General features: G+C 44.4%; 1 protein-coding gene across 1 annotated transcript; it reads right to left on the minus strand.

The window, feature by feature from the left end:
• Positions 1 to 10,398: 10,398 nt before the first annotated feature.
• LOC143582503 (serine carboxypeptidase-like 51) lies at positions 10,399 to 13,252 on the minus strand. The gene is made up of 13 exons (XM_077065049.1): positions 13,164 to 13,252; positions 12,968 to 13,062; positions 12,408 to 12,515; positions 12,081 to 12,321; positions 11,937 to 11,980; positions 11,800 to 11,867; positions 11,605 to 11,710; positions 11,332 to 11,528; positions 11,197 to 11,266; positions 11,068 to 11,118; positions 10,893 to 10,945; positions 10,545 to 10,677; positions 10,399 to 10,464 (listed from the first exon to the last, which is right to left on the minus strand). The coding sequence occupies exons 1-13, from the start codon at positions 13,219 to 13,221 to the stop codon at positions 10,399 to 10,401; spliced, it is 1,290 nt and encodes a 429-aa protein (XP_076921164.1). The 5' UTR covers positions 13,222 to 13,252.
• Between the last annotated feature and the right edge of the window lie 2,446 nt (positions 13,253 to 15,698).

Genomic DNA, 15,698 nt, shown 5'->3' on the forward strand with positions numbered 1-15,698 from the left:
CGGCAACCAAGTAACTATAAGACGGGTGCGGGTACAGTGTAAAGGCAAAACCCTTCACATACCTAGCACCCACAGAGAATTGACGCCAGGAATACCTTGGAAGTAAAGTAACCATAAGACGAGCGCGGGTACAGTGTTAAGGCAAAACCCTTCACATACCTAGCGCTCCGCTGGGAATTGAAACCAAGAAGGATCTTCTGGGCAATGCTTGCGGAAACGGAAATAACATCCCCGCATAGCGGGAACGTCGAGAACTATGTTGTTTGAAGCTCCAGGATGGAATTGGTGGTTTTAACATAATTGATCACTATGTTCAAAACTACCAAAACCTCACGGAGAATCCACACAAGTGGGACTCAACGCTCCTGACTTGCGAGGAGGTTACAGACCTACCCGCATCATACCCAAAGACCAAGCAGGAAACTCGGGAATTTCTGCAAGTGACAAGGACTTCCGCGGGAGGAATCCCCATGGAAAACCTTAAAAAACCCTTTTCAAAACCCTCTGCTTAAGTCCAAAAGTTCACCTCACTTTATTAAACACTCATGAGAAGAACATTGGACTGGGGGGGCTTGAAGAGGTAGGTCCCAGCAGAGCCCAGTTGGACCCGCAAGACTCACCTTGAAGATGGACGTCTGCGCAGAAACCAACTGGATCCGCAGGACCAACCATGCTCAGAGACGTGACGTCCTTACGCGCAGTACGCAAGCTGGTCCCGCAGGAAATGCCTCCCGATGGTGAAGGACTCCGCCTGTTCCCGCAGCTTCGGATACAAGCCATCAGGGGAAGGCCACCCGCGCAGCAAGGCTACACGCACAAGGCACTTAGCTCTCCATCACTCAGTGTCACCTGAGGGAATGAGCAAAGCCGGGAACAATCCCGCACAAGGGCGGGAGGGGGAATACTCCCGCCCAAATAAGCCAGTCCGTACGATACGGGAAGATCTTCTGTACTGTACCTGACGAGGTATGGGAAAAAGATCTGACTAAAGATACGACAGCTTACTGACACAGTATGGCGAGCAGCATGCTCCTGTACTGTGTCACTATTAGCCGCTGCCTACTCACCAACTCTTGTCATACCACGTGCGTAGCTGGCAGTTGGTGGAAAAGGAATAGTATACAGCAGGCCTGGTCGCTATCAGCCGCTACCTACCCACCAACTACCAGCAGGGCACGTGCGTAGGCTACTGTTGGTGGAACAGGAACACTGTTGCAGCCGGCCATACCTCCTTGGAAACCTACCTTCGGCTATAAATACCACAAATGGTATGACCATCTCATCTTATCATATCTTATCACATTATCATCATATTATACCTGATATCTGCTCTAGCAATCTCTTAATATACTTTTATATTTAAAGAGCAATCTAGTCTGATTCTCACGCCGGAGGGTGGTCACAAGGAGGAACCCCCCCCCCTTCTCAGTGACGAGCTCACGGTGTCTGTTTTGCAGGTTATCAGAAGAACCATCTTCCAAGGGTCTAACCCCTCGTGGGAAACATCTATCTAACCTCCAGGTTACCAGTAATCTGTACCGGGTCACTTAGTGTTTCTTCATTGGCGCCATCCGTGGGTAAAGCTAGAACTACATTTTTCTCCAGTTTTTTCAAACTTCTACAAAGATGGTTAGAGAAATTCCGGTAACCACAACCCCAGCTACTGGGGGGAATACCGGTAACACAGTTTTTACAAACACTACCCCGGTTACCCAAGCCGGGGCAAGTGAAGTAAATTTTACGAACACTACCCCAGTTACTCATGCTGGGGCAAGTGCAGTAAATGATCGCCTACTGGGATCCACTGATACCCAGGTTGAGAAACGAAGACTCCCCCGCCAAACTCTCGATGAAGTCAAGGCATGGGCGGAGGCACGACAAAAGGAATTCCAGGCCGAGTTGAACGAACGCTTGCGTTCCGTACAACAGGCCGACGAATTCGAATACTGGGAGGATGACTCGGAGGAATCCGACTCCGACGCGAACCCTCGCCATAGGGCAAAAGGGAAGCGTAAGGAAATGGAATCCCAACCGAAAAGGCATTTTGGACAAGCCTTCAAACCAAAAAGCACAGGTGGAAGTCCACGAGACTTCTCCAAAACGTTCAGACCAAACGTTGCAAATGCAGGAACGTCCAAGTTTGCAAGGGACATTGCGGAAGCAATCGCCCCAAAGAGTGCTAAACAAATGCCTAACATAGGCACATATGACGGTATATCTGATCCAGACGATCATTTGAACAGGTTCATAGCGGGGGCAACCGTCAGCAATTGGACGGAACCCACGTGGTGCTACATGTTCCAAATGACGCTTGTTGGGGCTGCTAGAGCTTGGTTTGATCGTCTACCGGTCAACCACATCTACGACTGGGCAGACTTCCAGCAGAAGTTTAGCCAACACTTCAGCCAGCAACGGAAGTATACCGAGGAGCAATGGACAATCCTCAAATGCATACGAGAAGAAGATGAATCTCTGCCAAACTTCATCACTCGCTTCAACTCAAAGAAGCTAAGTTTGGGCAATATCAGCGAAAATCTTGTTCGCGCTGCCTTCATCCAGGGCGCGCATGACCCAGAGCTCATCCGCACCCTAACGGGTAAAGATGGCATGCCATCCACATTGGATGCCATCATGACAGCAGCAAAACGCTATGCGAAAACGGAGAAGCAACTGGGTAGAGATCTCCCACAGAGCACAAACCTCTACACTCAGAAGACGAGAGAAGACAACGTCCTCACCGCCCGATTAAATAAAAAGCGGAAGCTAGGCATTTGGCAGTCAAGGGTAAACTTTGACACCTCATCCGGCTTGCAACATCGATTGAGCGGAAGGGATAATGTACAGCCGCACCGAAACTCCAGATGGACGCCACTCACCAAAAGCGTCACTGAGATATTCGCCACTGAAGAGCTCCCGTGGCCAAAGCCTCCAATAATCCGACATCGTCACGATGCTGATCGGAGCAAATACTGTGACTTTCACAAGACAAAAGGCCACAACACTGAAGAATGCATAGACGTAAAAGACATGGTCGAAGCATTTGTCAGGGATGGGACGCTCGCGCACCTCGTGGCGCAATAAAGGCTGAGCAGGCGGGTGCGTGTAGAACCCCAGCTGGGGAAAACACGAATAAAAATTCCAGCTTCAATATCGAGACTACATGCTGCGTAAAGAACGAGATCCCGAGCCAGGTGCGTATCGGCTCGATGGCACTCCCATCCCAACAATATGGAAGGGAGCTCATTTACACAATTTGCAGGTAAATCAATTCCAATTTGTAAAGAAAAGGCCAAGAGCCACTTCTAATGGAAATGATTCTCTTTAGAACATCGAAGCTGATGATTTTACCTTTCTGAACACTAATATGACGATATTCACATTACGTGAAGTCGTTGCGTGGGAAGGCGTGGGAAGGCGATCCTACCCGCACAAACCCAATAACAGGAAAAAACCTTCACGCAGGTCAGTTGAAGGGGAAAGGTTCAGCACCCAAAAATGAAAGTGCCGGTCTATCCACACGAATCATAATGAGGAAACTGAACAATAACCTATCGACAACCGCGCGTCGAACGGTTAAACTATGTAACACTGGTGACGGCATTCACATTACGTGAAGTCGTTGCGTGGGAAGGCGGTCCTACCCGCACAAACCCAATAACAGGAAAAAACCTTCACGCAGGTCAGTTGAAGGGGAAAGGTTCAGCACCCAAAAATGAAAGTGCCGGTCTATCCGCACGAATCATAATGAGGAAACTGAACAATAACCTAACAACCGCGCGTCGAACGGTTAAACTATGTAACACTGGTGACGGCATCCACATTACGTGAAGTCGTTGCGTGGGAAGGCGGTCCTACCCGCACAAACCCAATAACAGGAAAAAACCTTCACGCAGGTCAGATAAGGGTAAAGTCTCGCCATCCTACTAAGTGCAAGTGACGGTTCTACCCGCACAATCACGAAAGAGGAAGCAAAACTTCACACCTATTATCAACCACGTTCAAAGGTTAACTTATCCTCAAAGGATAAGGAAGACCTACACGCAGGTCAGATAAGGGTAAAGTTTTGCCATCCTACTAAGTGCAAGTGACGGTTCTACCCGCACAATCACGAAAGAGGAAGCAAAACTTCACACCTATTAACCACGTTCAAAGGTTAACTTATCCTCAAAGGATAAGGAAAACCTACACGCAGGTCAGATGAAGGTTAAAGTTTAGCCATCCTACTAAGTGCAAGTGACGGTTCTACCCGCACAATCACGAAAGAGGAAGCAAAACTTCACACCTATTATCAACCACGTTCAAAGGTTAACTTATCCTCAAAGGATAAGGAAAACCTACACGCAGGTCAGATGAAGGTTAAAGTTTAGCCATCCTACTAAGTGCAAGTGACGGTTCTACCCGCACAATCACGAAAAAGGAAGCAAAACTTTAACCCATTATCAACCACGTTCAACAGGTTAACTTATTCTACACTTGAAAAATTGCTAATTTAAACTAAGTATGCAAGTCATAAGTTTATAAAGCAAGAAACCCAAAGAAGGAAATAACAATCTTATACGCAAAAAGATTTATATTCCACAAACGAATTATTACAAGAATGGCCGGGTAACTACCCGCCTACAAGAAAATAAATCTATACAAGCTAAAACTATCCTAGCAGTGGGAAGGGATCTTCAGGATCAGGCTTCAGGGCCACTTCCACTTGGACCAGCCCCATCAGTAGAGCGTGGCAGTTCAAGGAAAGCTTTGAGGATAGCTAGCCCATCATCAGCAGCAGCAACTTCGTTTACCTTCTCCACCACCGGATGCGTGAAGGCGGCGTATTGGTTCACCGCTTGGTCATATGCAGCTTCGGTGTCCGCATCGAACAAAGGGAAGTTGGAAGGCGGGACGCCTTTCTCAACGAACCCTAGACCAAGCAGGAAGCCGACCTTTTCCCCATCCTCATGAGAAGCGTTGAGGGCTGCGCTCATGGCATCATCGTAAGTAGTCTCTGACAAGACCCGATGCACAACCTACAAAGAAAATACAAGTGTCAAACACCTTTTCTATGTACAAAGGAAAGCGTGAAGACGTAAAGCCAAACATACCTGAGGCAACGCTTCTCGAAGAAGCCATTCCTTGGCAACCAGAGCTTCTTGGAGGGCGGCTTGAGCTTGGGTGCAGGCGCGTTCGGCTTCGCTTTTGTTAAGGTTGGCAAGTAGCACTTCCTTTGCAGCAGCCTCTTCAACGCCCTTAAGCTTCCGCTCGGTGTGATCAAGCACGCCCCTCTGGTCCAGGATCTCTTGAAGCTTCTTGGCATCCTCCATCGCCAAGGCATCATGAGCACGTTGGAGAGCCTCCAATTTGGCCTTGAGCTCCTCGTTCTCCACGCGTAAAGGCTCAGCAACGGCTTCAGCCTTGGTGGCCGTCTCGGTTGCGTTCCTCGCAGTCTCCTTAGCCAGCCGAAGCTGTTCGTTAACAGCTTGGGCAGCCTTGGAGCGGGCCTCGAGTCGCGCTTGAACCTCAACCTCGAGGGCCTTGAAGGCCTTCTCCTTCTCCGCAGCAGCTGCGGCCAACTTTTGGTTCTCCCGAAGAGCCCGCGCGTGAGATACTTCCTTGGCGCGAGCTGCTTTTAACTTGTCGTTTTCACGACAAAGCAGCTCGACGCGCGGCTGCATCCGGGCCTGGAGAACCCGAAGCTCATTGGTTAGCCTACCCTCCTGTTAGCTAGCCATGGCTTCCCCCAACGCACCATGGGGAGCAGCGTGGCGAGCCCATTCCACGCACTCCACAGGGGTACGAAGGGTTGTTCCTCGGCGTATGTTCCATCGCGGAACATACACTTCATTGGAATCCGACACTGCAAAAAACAAAAAAGCAGTTAGGAAAAGATGATAAAAAATAAAAGTGAAAAAGGGCCAAAGGAACCCTACGCACCTGTAGGGTCTATAACAGGCCGATAGCCGCCGAACCCATCACCTGAACCCAAAGGAAACCCATCCAAAAGGTCAGGCAGATGGGAAGGTAGCAAAGATTGGCGAGTACTCCCATGCGTACCTGATGGGCCGGCCGTCGGTGCCGGTGGCGGGGGCATGGTGGCAGCCGCCGCAGTCGCTGCCGCAGAATCCGCAGCAATCGTAACCGCCGGCTCGGTGAAAGATGCTGTAAAAATCGCACTTACCACCGGCGGTGACGTCATCTCGGCTGAAACAGTCGGCTCAAGGGACTGAGCAACTGATCCAGCGGAAGCAGGCGCAGGCGCCTGGGTCGTCGCCTCAGGTAGGCTGACCGAGCCTACCGTCATCGGCGGAGAGGTACTCCTCTGTGCTCCACCCTGGAATGCGCCAACATCCACACCTGCGTAAAGAAGAAAAGTGTTAAAAGACTTGGAAGATTAAACTATGAAGATAAAAGCCAAGAGTTGTACTAACGGGTTTTCTTGAGCTTGAACGTACGGACGGGCGGGGACGAACCCGATGGAGCCGGTCTCTTGATGCCGGTCACCGTCGTCGCCATTGGTTCTCCGGAGGTAACAGTCGTAGCCTCCGGAACAGTGGTCTTCTCACCACCCGGGTTCCCCGCCACCTCTTCACTATCTGACTCGGTGTCAGATAGGAGCACCGGATCAGCTGTGGAGGCCACCTTCTCCTTCCCTTTCCCACCGGCAGCCTTCCTCTTCCGCACCAGCGGAGGACCATCTGCGGATTCCTCAGAAGAAGACAGGATGTCAGGAATTCCAGCAGCGGGTACAGCATTGAGGGGTTGAGGATAGAGTATCGCCTTACCTGGCCGCCGTTGGCTCAGGATCTCGTGGCCCAGCGGATAGACCTCCACAAACCGATCCGCCGTTTGCTCCAGGATGGGCAACTCGTTCTCGTCTAGAGCACGAGTGCCCACCCGCACGGGACCGTCAGCTTCCCGCGGGTACAGGAGCGACTCCAAATCGTTCCCCTCTGAAAAGAAAAGAAACAGTTAGAAGACAAACTCATATCAGCAAGAAAGACAAGACATACCATAAGGAATAGAGTTCAAACCGTATTCGAGAAGGATGGGAAACCGGGACGCATCCTTCCATACCCGGCTCATCCCCAGCATCACCATCCCGGACTCCGCAAACCGGTAAACCGGAGATTGGACCCGGGATATCTTCGCGAACCATTCCGCCTCCTGGTAGCTGGAAGCATGAAGGCTCGGAAGCGCTTGCCCCTTCTTAAACTTCATGGCAATGGGGATGGCGCGGGCAGAAACGTAGAAGAACTCCCGCTTCCACGATCGGAGACTGCGCTCGGTCACGCAGATCTTCAAACCCTTAATACGGGTTGTCAGGGTGTACCACCACTGGATGCACCTCCAAGTATAGAAGGTCATCAGGCGGTCCACATAGGGCTCAATACCCAGAATCCGGCACACCCACTCGAAGTGCCGGATCTTGGCAATCGCCATCGGATGCAACTCGGTTAGGTGCACACCGTGCCTCTCCAGGACACGGTACACAAACTTTGTCAATGGGAACCTAAGGTTCCCATAAACAAAGAATGCAGCATATACCCCGATCTTGCCACTGGGGGCATCGTACACAGTCTGGTGGGGTTCAGGAAACTCAGGCTCAAGAGACTCAAGCATGAATTTCCTGACGACATACTGGTACTGATCGACAGGTAGAGCACACTGGCACTCGCCAGCAGTACTCCTATCGTCGGCTACAGCTTCAGCATCATGGGAAGACATTTTGCAGAAAGAAGAAAGCGATTTCGGGAAAATGCTTGCCTGAAAAGGGGAGTATTTGCCGGAAATCGCTAAGAAGAAGAGAGGTGAAAGTGTGGATTACAAAGAACCCTCTCCCCCTTTATATAGTAATCGCAATTAATGCGGTGAATTTAATGCGGAGGAGAGAGAAATCAAAGGTGCAATGAAACTATGACACGTGGCAAAAAGCAAGCTGGAAACAGCTGTTGAAAGGACGTGTGCCAGTAATTTCGCGGCCACGCGCCCGAAAAATCGGGCCCACGCGCCTGAAAAAGCGTCTGGAATGACCATATAATGTCACGTCACCATAACTTCCTGCACGACCTGACACGGTCAGAAGAAACCGTCGCACGACGTTTCAGAGATTTGGACTGTTCCTATCTTTCCACCAACCTTTCGAATTTCAAAATTCAAATTTTGAAAATATTAAAAAGTAAGCGGGAAAATACCCCTTACCTTGGCAAACAAGTAACCGTAAGACGGATGCGGGTACAGTGTAAAGGCAAAACCCTTCACGTACCTAGCACCCGCAGGGAATTGCAGCCAAGTAAAACTTTGGCAAACAAGTAACCGTAAGACGGATGCGGGTACAGTGTAAAGGCAAAACCCTTCACATACCTAGCACCCGCAGGGAATTGAAGCCAAGTAAATTTTGGCGAACAAGTAACCGTAAGACGGATGCGGGTACAGTGTAAAGGCAAAACCCTTCACATACCTAGCACCCGCAGGGAATTGAAGCCAAATATTCCTCGGCAACCAAGTAACTATAAGACGGGTGCGGGTACAGTGTAAAGGCAAAACCCTTCACATACCTAGCACCCACAGAGAATTGACGCCAGGAATACCTTGGAAGTAAAGTAACCATAAGACGAGCGCGGGTACAGTGTTAAGGCAAAACCCTTCACATACCTAGCGCTCCGCTGGGAATTGAAACCAAGAAGGATCTTCTGGGCAATGCTTGCGGAAACGGAAATAACATCCCCGCATAGCGGGAACGTCGAGAACTATGTTGTTTGAAGCTCCAGGATGGAATTGGTGGTTTTAACATAATTGATCACTATGTTCAAAACTACCAAAACCTCACGGAGAATCCACACAAGTGGGACTCAACGCTCCTGACTTGCGAGGAGGTTACAGACCTACCCGCATCATACCCAAAGACCAAGCAGGAAACTCGGGAATTTCTGCAAGTGACAAGGACTTCCGCGGGAGGAATCCCCATGGAAAACCTTAAAAAACCCTTTTCAAAACCCTCTGCTTAAGTCCAAAAGTTCACCTCACTTTATTAAACACTCATGAGAAGAACATTGGACTGGGGGGGCTTGAAGAGGTAGGTCCCAGCAGAGCCCAGTTGGACCCGCAAGACTCACCTTGAAGATGGACGTCTGCGCAGAAACCAACTGGATCCGCAGGACCAACCATGCTCAGAGACGTGACGTCCTTACGCGCAGTACGCAAGCTGGTCCCGCAGGAAATGCCTCCCGATGGTGAAGGACTCCGCCTGTTCCCGCAGCTTCGGATACAAGCCATCAGGGAAGGCCACCCGCGCAGCAAGGCTACACGCACAAGGCACTTAGCTCTCCATCACTCAGTGTCACCTGAGGGAATGAGCAAAGCCGGGAACAATCCCGCACAAGGGCGGGAGGGGGAATACTCCCGCCCAAATAAGCCAGTCCGTACGATACGGGAAGATCTTCTGTACTGTACCTGACGAGGTATGGGAAAAAGATCTGACTAAAGATACGACAGCTTACTGACACAGTATGGCGAGCAGCATGCTCCTGTACTGTGTCACTATTAGCCGCTGCCTACTCACCAACTCTTGTCATACCACGTGCGTAGCTGGCAGTTGGTGGAAAAGGAATAGTATACAGCAGGCCTGGTCGCTATCAGCCGCTACCTACCCACCAACTACCAGCAGGGCACGTGCGTAGGCTACTGTTGGTGGAACAGGAACACTGTTGCAGCCGGCCATACCTCCTTGGAAACCTACCTTCGGCTATAAATACCACAAATGGTATGACCATCTCATCTTATCATATCTTATCACATTATCATCATATTATACCTGATATCTGCTCTAGCAATCTCTTAATATACTTTTATATTTAAAGAGCAATCTAGTCTGATTCTCACGCCGGAGGGTGGTCACAAGGAGGAACCCCCCCCCCCCCCTTCTCAGTGACGAGCTCACGGTGTCTGTTTTGCAGGTTATCAGAAGAACCATCTTCCAAGGGTCTAACCCCTCGTGGGAAACATCTATCTAACCTCCAGGTTACCAGTAATCTGTACCGGGTCACTTAGTGTTTCTTCACTTGCCCAAGTTAACTGACAGTGGCAGTGCTAGTCAAATTACTGTCCATTCTGATTTTCACATACTTGCTCTTAAAGTTTCCAACAACCAAAAAATGATGGGCCATAATGCTTTTCTTGCCCATATATAGAGTTGAACTTACAAGCAATTTGTTTAGATATGTAATGATATATATGCATATAGCACCCTAATAAAACCTTCAAGTATATACTCAAATTTCAATAGATATTAATAACTAAATTTGTAATCATTTAACTATAGATTTTTTTAAATGAGAATTCTGTTATACTGCTCCTAATAACATCTTATTAAATCTTATCATTATTCGTTTTCTTATTTCCCTCTCCATCCGTCTATCAGGCTGGGGACCGAGTTATGTTGCCTATCATGTCCAATGATACACATGGTTGATCCACCGGCACCTAAAAATGACAATAATTCATAAGATAAAATAAACATAAGTTAAAAGCCACACTGCTACAATATTGAAGCGAATACTTACAAAATGACCGGCTTTAAGAATCCAATAAAAATGAAAATTTTTGTAGGACTTCGCAAATGCTTTAGTTTCCATGTCATCTCCACAATACGCGGGGGTTCTATCCATGTTCAGGAATGTCTTTAGTCCTTTCCACCTTTTTGTCAAAAATAAAACACACATATGTTAAGAACAATATAGTAATCTATCACCAGGTTAATTTTATATCTCAAGTTCCAAACAATTAAGGTTTTTATCTCATTTACATCCTCATTCTTAGATATATTCTCATGTACATATTTTTAGCCACTTGACTCACTTCCTTTCATATTATGAAAAACAAATGACAGAAAAAAGGAGAAGTGAATTTACTTGAGCTTCTCAACCCATACTTCAGCACCCTTTGTTGAACAAATGAGATCAAGCTACAAACCAAGCAACCAACCGGAATTTAAAATCACAATTGCGCTTCCACGCTTTCACGGTTCGTATTCCATTCTAGTACTACTCTAAAATATCTAAATATATTGCAAACAAAGCATCTTACTTGACCACTATATACTGTCACATGGACTCCAGCATCCAAGAGTTGATCAACCTACAAGCAAAGAATTATAAATGATGTTAATGAAAACCATATCACAATTCAACACAATCGTCAATTCTTAACACTCGCCTCTTTAAGCCTCTGTCTCATGAAATCGCCAGATAACGCGTCGAAAACAAGATCCCCCTGAGATGCCCACCTGCAAAAACCAAATTCGGATAAAAAAAATATGTGGAAGTGACCCGAAAAAGCGCAAAGACTCACATAACATCTTTTGGAATCCTCAATTTCTTTTTCACTGCACCATTCATTAAAGTCTTTAAATCATTAACGAAACCTGGTAAAACCCTCAAAGAATCAAGATTTCTTGACTCTTCATTTATCATGGTTTTTCTTGATAGCTCGTTTGTTGTCGTTGACACATCAGGACTCCTGGAATCCCTCATAATGTTGTAGAAATCCTATGATCAAACAAAGCTATTTACAACTTTTTAGATAATCAAAATAAAAGATATAAAAACATGAAAAGATGCATACAATATGGTTACTGGTGTTCATGATCACCATTTCAAGATCATTCCATGTTTTAGTGGCCTCTTTCATTTGCCCATTTGCTATTTGTTTCTTTATGTCTTCAACTAGTCTGTTTCCTGAAAAGGGTTTGTCAAATCTAGCCCAATCATGAGCTTAATAACACACACACAACACACAGTTGATGAACCATAAATTAACCTTTCTGATGTCTTAAAACCACTGTTGTCTATCCTTGAAAAATCTTTTAGCAGAGGAGCCCATGAAGCCTATAAAGTTCAAGAAATGTGTGAATAAAAACATTTCAAAAGAAAAAAAAATATATAAACTTTACTCACCACAAAATCTATAGGTGACATCCAACTATTTCCCAATGCAACTCCTACATTTACACCCACACAAAATGGTTTCAAACTTTATATCAAATGTCAAGTTTTTAACTTTTTGGCATTTCATACTTCAAGATTTGTAAAAATCTAAACCTCCAAGTTTGAGCTTTAATTTCCCGGCTTTAATCGCTTTGAGAGCCGACAATCCAAGAGTGACAGCATATTTCCCACCATACGATTCCGCCACAATATAAAGAGGGCTTTTTTGTAGGGTTTTATTTCGGTTAAATAACTTAATCAACAATGTAGTTAAATCCGTCGCAGCTTCATCATCAGTTTTCACTAATAACTCTTTATCCTTTACAAAACTGTATCCTGTCCCAACTGGATTATCCTAAAATCCCACAAAAATAATAGATCAATAAAAGGAAATTCAAGAAAAATACATTAAATATTGTAAATTTACCACAAATTTAATACCACGAATAATAGATCTCCCTTTTTGAGCCATGTATAGTTTCTTGGTTTCAAGTCAGCATCCAATGGCCCCACCTCTTTAAAGTTTCCTATTCCAACTCCTGAACCACCCTGCATTTCATTGAGCACAAAAAAAAATGACTATAATTTATAAAGAATCTTGAATCTTTTCTTTATATACATGAGTTCTGTAACTTATAAAGAAAATGAGCACTTTTTTTTGGTTAAACATGAGTTCTATAATAAGTTACAAAAGAATCTTTAACCTTTTTGTATAAACATCTTAGAAAGAATCATTAACCTTTATTTTATAAACATGAGTTCCAAAAATCTTTTTGATGAGTTCTATATAGAAGAATCCTTAACCTTTTGTATCAATATGAATTCCATAATTTATACAAAAAAAATCTTTAACCTTTTTGTATCAACATGAGTTGTATAACTTAAAGAATTAATCTTCTACTTTTTTTTATAATCTATAAAGAATGTTTAACCTTTTGTATAAACATGAGTTGAATAACTTATTAAAGATTTAAACTTTTAAAGTAATAAGCACCACTTACTGGTCCACCTTGCAACCAAAGTATAGTTGGCCATGGCTTCTTTGGATCATGAACTCTGTACGGACTTTTGTAATGCCACCAGAACATGTGTGCGCCTATTTCCAAGAATCAAAATCCAATCTTGAAAATGGGTTTCTCAAACATCCATTAAAAAAATAAATAAATAACTTTATAAAAAAAGACAGTTATATGTTACCGGGTCTGACTTCAACATAACCCCAATGCTCTGATCCATCTTGGGTGCCAGTGGCCATGGTTAAGCCACCATGATAACATGGAAGAACAATGCATGTGATGAGTAAAACTGTAAAACTGATGTTTCTCATGATTTTAGATGAAATCTTGAGAAAATGACAGTAATTTTAGATAATAACCGAAGGTATTTATTTATTTATATTGTTTAAAGATGGCGTGGTTTTCGAGGGTTACAACAGAATTCACAAAAAATGTGGTGTGATTCTTGACCTCCTGACAACTAGGTAACTTGTTAACTCTGTTGCTTGACTTGATGTACAAATACTAGCCAAATATAACTTTAAAAAATGGGATATGTTATTAGTACACCATTTGGTTATCCACACACCCTCAATACGATCGTATAGGGGCTATACTATCGTATGAAACCCCACTTGAAATGGTGTGTGGATAAGTCAAAGGGTGTTTGGATAACCAGTTTGCATGTTGTGTACTTAAAATAAGATAATTACAAATAATGCTCTTTATTTGAATCGTTGTCACTCCTTTAGTCATCATCAGTATCAATAACAATTAACAAGTGTTAAGTTAAGAACAATCCCATTTAATTCAAATATTTTGAATTAATATTAACCACAAATCATGCTGGAAATCAAGTCTTTATAAAAGACAGCTGTTTATATTTATTATGTCATTTACTTGTAGAGAATAACATCCTTGATTTTAGTTTGTATCTCGATTATATGTTGTAAAATAATAAACTCACTTCTGAATTCTCCAAATTGATTCCATTATTAAAATATAATAATTCAATAAATTTGTTTAGTAGTAGTTTCTAATTACTGTCTGTGGATAATATTGTAACGGAAAACGTTCTTTTATTAGAGTAATTATTATAATTTAATGTGTTCATTTTATAAAATACCAAAAAGTGTAAAGTGAGTGATATATAGGGAAAGAGACAAAAGCAATGTTAAAAAACAACTTTACCCGGTTTGGTAGTTTAAAGTTTTAACAGATCCTTGCCACATGCAAGCGTTAATCACATGAACATCCTGTTTTCTTTCTTCCAAATGATTGTTACAAAAATAAGAGTAAAAAAAATAGAAAAAATAGCAAAACTAGTCATTTATATTAACATGTTTTTTCATTAGACATCCTTTGGCGAAAGAAATAGCAGAAAATATCCTTTATGCTTAAAAACTTTATCACATCACGTCCTTTGACACTAACTCCGTTAATTTTTCTCGTTAAATATGTTCAAATGAACCCCACTTTGGAGCAATAGTGTCTTTTCTCATTCATTTCCCCTTATTTAGTAAAAAAAACATATGTAAAATTTCAAAATTAATAAAAAAAACTCATTTCTTTTTTCTCTCTATACAATCTCTCTGTGAATTGCGAAGAGTTTATTGAACCAAAACACCACCACTTTGTGGCCATCACCACCACCACCACCACTACCACTGTCGGGTTGCCACCACTACTAAATAACCCAAACCCGACCTAAAGCCTCTCCACAAATCACAATCTCAGCAACCAATACTCCCCCGCCCCAACCTCCGGAAATCACACTTCCCCCGCCCAAACCTCCAGCAACTACCATCACCATCACCTTCTGTCTCTCCACCATCTCAACCTGTTTCGGATATGAGAACGTGTGGTTGAAAAAGGGGTTTCAGATCTGATACTTCCTTGGGTGAAGAGGTGATGAAATTTGGGGAAAATAATAAATTAGGGTTTTGTTAAACAGGATTGTTGGATAGGGGAAGAAGGAGACACAACGACTGTTTTGATGGTGACGTACAGTCGTAGTGGTGGTGGTGATGACGGTGTCGGCGAGGAGACGGGGTTTGGGGTGGGTGGCTTGGTGGGGGTTGATCTGCGAGGTAAGGTGGTGCTTGTTGGTGATTAGTGGTGTTGGAAGAGGATTAAGAGAAGGTCGTGGTTACGACAGGTGGTGGTGGTGGTGGTGGTGGTGGTTATTTGATTGGAGATGGGGATGGAGGTTGATTGATTGATTGAGAGAGAGAGAGAGAGAGAGAGAGTGGGTGAGTGTTTTATATATTTTTAATTTTTTAGTTTTGATTATTAACTTATTTATAAAATTACAAACCTACCCTCACGTGCCTAGCACATGACCGAATTTAACAAAAAAAATTAACATGGTTAGTATCAAAGGACGTAACATGATAGAGTTTTTAAGCATAAAGGATCTTTTCTGATATTTCTTTCGCCAAAGGACGTCTGATGAAAAGTGTGCTAATATAAAGGACTAGTTTTGCTATTTTGTCAGAAAAAAACATGGTTTGTAAACGTGACCTATATGAGATCATGTGATTTAGGTGCCGGGTTTTGTTTTTTTAAAAAAAGTCTGCGTGAACTTTTCTTGATGCAGACTTGGCCATTTCACTTATAAGATTTTCTAGAGCTGCAGGGGTTAATCACCACCACCTACCAACACCCATTGTCCACCACCATCACTACCGGTGACCCATCGTCGCCATCACCACCACCGCCATCGCCGTCCACCACA

The sequence above is a fragment of the Bidens hawaiensis genome, unplaced genomic scaffold (genome assembly GCF_021521415.1).
Source record: "Bidens hawaiensis isolate Kalapana, Puna unplaced genomic scaffold, B.hawaiensis_p1.1 tig00031771_1, whole genome shotgun sequence".
NCBI lineage: Eukaryota > Viridiplantae > Streptophyta > Magnoliopsida > Asterales > Asteraceae > Bidens > Bidens hawaiensis.

What these genes read in the sequence shown, in the direction of transcription:
- LOC143582503 (XM_077065049.1), bottom strand. Translation starts at nt 13,221, where the DNA reads ATGGCCACTGGCACCCAAGATGGATCAGAGCATTGGGGTTATGTTGAA. An exon ending in TTATGTTGAAGTCAGACCCG is followed by an intron (nt 13,063 to 13,163) that starts GTAACATATAAC and finishes TCTTGGAAATAG; the next exon opens with GCGCACACATGTTCTGGTGG. An exon ending in TGACAGTATATAGTGGTCAA is followed by an intron (nt 10,946 to 11,067) that starts GTAAGATGCTTT and finishes CTTGGTTTGTAG; the next exon opens with CTTGATCTCATTTGTTCAAC.